The 6000-nt window shown below is 34.0% G+C and overlaps 2 protein-coding genes across 2 annotated transcripts; both read left to right on the plus strand.

Annotated features, from left to right (window-relative positions):
* Window positions 1-572: 572 nt before the first annotated feature.
* LOC115971916 (uncharacterized protein At5g01610-like) lies at window positions 573-1432 on the plus strand. The gene has a single exon (XM_031092018.1). The coding sequence runs from the start codon at window positions 675-677 to the stop codon at window positions 1179-1181; it is 507 nt and encodes a 168-aa protein (XP_030947878.1). The 5' UTR covers window positions 573-674; the 3' UTR covers window positions 1182-1432.
* A 2926-nt stretch (window positions 1433-4358) lies between these two features.
* On the plus strand, window positions 4359-5149 carry LOC115971990. Its single transcript, XM_031092121.1, has one exon. It carries the CDS (start codon window positions 4425-4427, stop codon window positions 4956-4958), a length of 534 nt encoding a protein of 177 aa, XP_030947981.1. The 5' UTR covers window positions 4359-4424; the 3' UTR covers window positions 4959-5149.
* Window positions 5150-6000: the final 851 nt, after the last annotated feature.

The following is a 6000-nucleotide window of genomic DNA, read 5'->3' on the forward strand; positions in this document are numbered from 1 at the left end:
CTATTGCCTAGAAAGGATTCAATATTAGTACATAACTGATAACACACACAGGTACATATGATCTCTTTGGAATGAGATTGGAATTCATGTTGATGAATCAATTCACAGTGCAATTCCATCAGGAGTCCCCCCCAATAATTCTTTCATGCTACATGTAGGACTCTTTTTCTTTTTTACACACATGCATGCTATAGGACTTCCACACTTGAATAACTGAAAGATGCATGTTTTTACTGAATTACCATAAGATATCATCTTTACACAAAAAGCACAAGGCCATAAGCAAAGATAGGATTTGAATCTTAGAAGTAATTTCAGTAAAACAAATTCAAATCTAAGAAAAGTCGGAACTTTGAAATTAACCACCCCCACCCAATCCCTCTCAATTTCCCAGAAAAACAAAAAACATTTTTGTTGGGACTCGTTCATAATTGAGACTTTAAAAAATGGTATAAGCACAGGTGTCAAACTAAGCAACACGCGGCACCCAATGGACCTTACAGAAAGAGTGAGGTATAGCCAAAATTACTGTCAATTTAAAGCCTTTGATGACCAACGTGACAAAATGGTCACCTTCAACCAAGTTGCATAAGACATCAACACGTACAATCAACTCCCACCACCACCACCACTCACCCTGAATTGGAAAGAACACTTATCCAATAAGAGAAAATATGGGTTTTCTTTCCCAGCCAAAACCCATCTCTTCAATGCCATTTCTTTGTGCAAGTTTCTTAATTTTGTTATACTTCTCAACCCCATTTGCCTTTGGTGATGATGACACACCCTCAGCTTACGAAGTTCTTCAAGATTATGACTTTCCAATCGGCATTCTTCCTGAAGGTGTAACTGGCTACGAATTAGACAAAGAAACCGGAGAGTTCTCAGCCTACTTGAATGGAAGTTGTAGCTTCGCAATTGAAAATTCATATGATCTCAAGTACAAGTCCACCATAAAGGGTGTGATATCCAAAGACAGGCTCAAGAATTTGAAGGGTGTGAGCGTTAAGGTACTTTTGTTTTGGCTCAATATTGTGGAAGTGGTTCGTGATGGTGATGAACTCCAGTTCTCTGTTGGGATTGCTTCTGCTGACTTCACAGTTGATAATTTTGAGGAGTCTCCCCAATGCGGCTGTGGATTTGATTGTAACAAATTCAATGCTTTTCTGTCCTCTTCTTAATTAGGTGGGACAATTAATTGTATTAAGGAGTAAGCAATGCGCTGATGCATTGGCCAAATTGGGAGCTACCTCCCTATTTTGTTTTGCTGTTTTTTTGAGTTCACCGCCTGTGGTGGATAGTATCTTATCCTATGATAAAGCTAATATGTGTTGTAACAAAATAGTTAATTCCTAGTTTTGTGCAATTTCTATGGTTTACATTAAAAAATAGAAAAGGAGTAACTAATTGCCACTTTTTTTTCAATACCTAATTGCCACCGGAAGGCTATTAGGTGGGTCTTAAGTTTAAGTGCAGCTTCCTTGAGTTTTCTATTTTCTTTCTGTAGTTAATAAAGACTCTGGACTCCCTTTGAGGTTTTTAGTTATTTTATATTTTTTTAAATAATTGGATTGTACAAGTTCAATTACAAATCTTTGGCCTGGTTTTTTTTTTGGTTATATATATGTTTAGTTAATAAAAGAGCATTAGAGAGAGCAAACAAAATAAATATTAACTATAATTAATGTATGGTTGGTCTCTTGTGTTCTTTTCTTTATTATATTTTATACTTCTACTTTTGCATCTATATTAGAGTACCGAGTGTGGGGTTTGGGATTTTTGGGTGCTTTGACCCTGTGACATCCTAGTCCCACATCGGTAAGAGATGCATCACACTCATGGTTTATAAGCACTTGGAGCAACCATGAGTGTACCATGTGTGGTACACTCATGGTTGCTCCAAAGACTTATAAATCATGAGTGGGGCGCATTTCTTGCCGATGTGGGACTAGGGGTATTGAGTAAGGATGTCAATACCGTATTTCGGGTTTACCGTTATACATATAAAATCCTATATATATATATATATATATATATTGGCTGAATTTAAATCCTATGTCTTTAAATATATTTAGGCCCAATTCATCATTATCTTTATCCTTCTACAACATATATATATATATATATATATATATTTTTTGGCTGAATTTAAATCCTATGTCTTTAAATATATTTAGGCCCAATTCATCATTATCTTTATCCTTCTACAACGGCCCAATCCATCACATATAAATCTAAATTATTTAATCATTATATCCAAAAAAAAAAAAAAACTTGGAACAATTGTAAAAGATTCAAACCGTCAAAGATCCCACCAAATTCACGTGAATTCTAATAGAATTCAATGCCTTACAGCCTTAGTTTAACTTTAACCACAGCCACACGTTATTTTCAAAAAGAATAAACACAGCCACATGTTTTGAAAATGCATTGAGAAGCCAAATGCTCAGGGACGAGAAGGCTGGTGTTAAGCGAAATGCGCAAAGACGAGAAAGCTGGTGTTAAGCGAAGAAGAGGAGAAGATAGAAAAAAAAAAAGTAAGAACGAGAGATGCAAATTAATAGAATGAGGCCAAGATGCAATGGTAGTCTCCGGCGGAACTTCGTCATTGTCTCAGTGTCATGGATCTACTGGTTTTTGCAGCTGTAGGCTCTGCCGGAACTTTTGGCCCGGTATCCATTTACCGGCCGAAAAGCCGGATTTCACCGGTACGGCCGGTACGCGACCGGTACGGCCAGTATTTTTTCGGTACGAAACAGAGGTAGTATCTGTACCGGTTTATTGGCCGGTGCGGTATATTCCGGCGGTACCGGCCGGTACGGTACGGAATTGACATCCATGGTATTGAGGACAAAACCTTACGGGCTTGGCTCCCCAAAAAGGATAATCAAGCTTATGGAGCGTGGAACAAAATCCTCCTTAAGTATTTAACCTAGTGTATCAATATTAATATTTAACAAAACTATAAAGATTTGCCCAAATTAAAGGGACAAGGACAACATATAAATATGTGCACCTACTTTTTTTTTTTTTTTGAGCAGAAAAGAGGGATTGGCTTGACACTTAGGTGCCTGACTTGGCTTGAACGAAGACACCTGTGTCACTTGTTTTCAAGGTTGGTGGTAGTAAATTAGTAATTGTGTAGACTAATTAATAATTATCCAGTGCTCTGAGAAAAATGTTACCTGTTTTATCTTCTCTCGTGTAATAGTCATGGTTTAATAGGTAAAATTACAGTATAGGATACTCCTTATTCTTGAAAAAAAATAAAATTTTGAGGATGTGGATCCTGTTAGGATAATATCCTTGATGGATGTTATTTTGGACTGGTGAATTTCCAAGCCTTTTTTTTTTTTTTTTTTGAAAAATAATACAACATGCTGCTAACCCTGCAGTTCAAACCTTTTCCTCCCTAGACTTCCAAATACTTTTTTAATTCTTCTTTATGATTGTTTGTTTCCATGAAAATTATTTCCGACAATAAATTTACCCTTGATGGTAATTATTGAATTCTTCAAAAAAAAAAAAAATACTTATTAGTATATTTCAATTCTTCAAACAAAAAAAAAATAAAAAATTAACCTTTGAATAAGATTATTATTAGTATTATCTAAATAAAGTAAAGAGGTCATAAGAACATTGTAAATTAATCCAATAATTTTTTTTTTTTAAACTTCAAAAAAGAAAAACTTTCTATTGTCACTTGCTCATCTTTCTGTTTGGACTCACACATAATGTAGGGCTCAACTAACTCCTTAACTAATAATCAATCTTTCATATGATTAACACAGAAGAGAAACTATTCAATTGATAATAGTTGAATAATGTTAAGAGTCTTATAATTTAACTGTCATCTTGTAACTCAATTAGTACCTTTTAGGCATCCAAGAAAGACGTCTAGAGTTCAAATCTCCTCCTCCCCAATCATAATAATTACATTATAAAAAATTAAAAGTTGAATAATGAATTTAGTTCAGAATTCCACTTTTATATATCATCAGTTGGTACTGTTTTGATCCAATTGTAATTACCATGAAGTGAACATAGGTTATAAAAAAAAATATTTTTTTAGGAGAGTTTTAATTTATAGCATCCACTTCTGATAATAACTCTTTGTTATCAGACCAAAACACTATTCAATTTTTGGTATAGGTGGAGATTAAACCTTAGATCTATTATTCAACCATCAGAAACTTTATCAGTTGAACTGACTGGAACTCACATGTTATAAAAAATATTAAATGCACTTAACAGTATATAAAAGGAATATCCTTCCATTTATCCAAATTTATTTCCATCTTTAGCCCTTGCATGAACTATATATATCTCCCTAACCTAAACCTCCTACTCCTACTACAAGCCTCAAGACATACCAAACAGTCAAACTCCATCTAACACCTAGAGTTTCAACACAAGACAAAAAAATGGTTTCCATCTTCCAACCAAAACCCATGTCTCCAATGGCTATTCTCTGCCTAATCCTCTTCTTTCTCATCTCTTTGTCAACCCCATCTGCCTCCCTCAAAGACTCATTGACTGCATACGAAGTTCTTGAAAAATATGACTTCCCAGTTGGTCTTCTTCCCAAAGGCGTCTTAGGCTATGAACTCGACAGTTCCACAGGTAAATTCTCAGCATATTTGAATGGTACTTGTACTTTCACCATTGACTCTTATGAGTTGAAATACAAGTCCACCATAACGGGTATAATAGCCAAAGACAAGCTCTCAAGCTTAAGTGGTATCACAGTTAAGGTGCTATTCTTCTGGCTCAGCATTGTGAAAGTGACTCGTGAAGATGATGAGATAGCATTCTCTGTGGGGATCGCATCAGCGGATTTTCCAGTCAGTAATTTCACTGAGAGCCCAACTTGTGGATGTGGTTTTGATTGTGTCACTGCTGGGAATGGAAGGAAGATTAAGCTCAATAATCTTGCGTCCTCTTCGTTAATCAAGTGAGATTGATTATTTTTAGCTTCAAAATAAATAAAAATTGCAGTAACATGTGGTTAATGGAGAATTAGATATAGCATGAATCGGTAATCACCTTCATTACCAGTAACCATTTGGGCAATAATCCAAAAAATGTGGTTTTGTGTTAATGTACATATTATGTATTATTATGATATAATCATCTTTGATATCTGAAATGACTGTTTTCTTCGCAAGTTAGAATTGTTGCATCTAAATTAATGAGTTTCAGAGTTTGTGACATGCAACCAACGTTTGCTCAGCTAACTGTGTTGGCTGAATTGTTGGTGTAAGTATGGCACTTTGACTTATTGCTGATTATAAATCGCAAAGTGCAAATGGTACATTCTTTTTTAGTAAATTAAAATTGGCCTTTTAAGTGTGTGTTTGCCTCCAAAATAAAAAACTAGTTTATTTTACTATTTAGTATATTTTTGTTATTATTTATGGGCTCCACTGCACTTTTTGATACTATTCATAAGTCTTACTGTACTATTTCAGCTAACTTTTACTTTTATTTACAGTACTTTCAGCAAAAAATTTTCAATTTCAGCAAAATAAGCTGATAACAAATAGACCCTAAGTTTGAAATTGTTTTTATTTTGAGAAATATCCATAATATTTTTACAAAAATTTTAAGTAGCACTTTATTTCGTTGTTACTTTCTATTACTGGTAGGTAAGGAAGTAATTTTAGTAGTGGATTCATATTCAAACTAGTAACAATTTGCCACATAAAATTTGTTGTGACAATATTGTCAAAAATGTTAAGGATATAACACTTCTTCTTTATTTTAGTTCTTTAAATTGAAGACTTTTTACCATTCAAAAATTTTAGGGCTTGTTTGAGATCCGCTTATTTTATTGAAATTGAATTTTTTTTGTTGAAAGTATTATAGATAAAAGTAAAAGTTAGCTGAAATAATACAATGAGACCAATGAATAGTTCCAAAAAGTGCAATAGGGCCATAAATAGTAGCAAAAAAAAAGCTAAATAGTCCATAAAATTTTATTATGTTTTTAGAATGGTC

Source organism: Quercus lobata, chromosome 12 (assembly GCF_001633185.2).
Source record: "Quercus lobata isolate SW786 chromosome 12, ValleyOak3.0 Primary Assembly, whole genome shotgun sequence".
NCBI lineage: Eukaryota > Viridiplantae > Streptophyta > Magnoliopsida > Fagales > Fagaceae > Quercus > Quercus lobata.

Bases quoted from the DNA above. Each gene is read 5' to 3' on its own strand.
- LOC115971916 (XM_031092018.1), top strand. From the start codon at position 675: ATGGGTTTTCTTTCCCAGCCAAAACCCATCTCTTCAATGCCATTTCTT.
- LOC115971990 (XM_031092121.1), top strand. From the start codon at position 4,425: ATGGTTTCCATCTTCCAACCAAAACCCATGTCTCCAATGGCTATTCTC.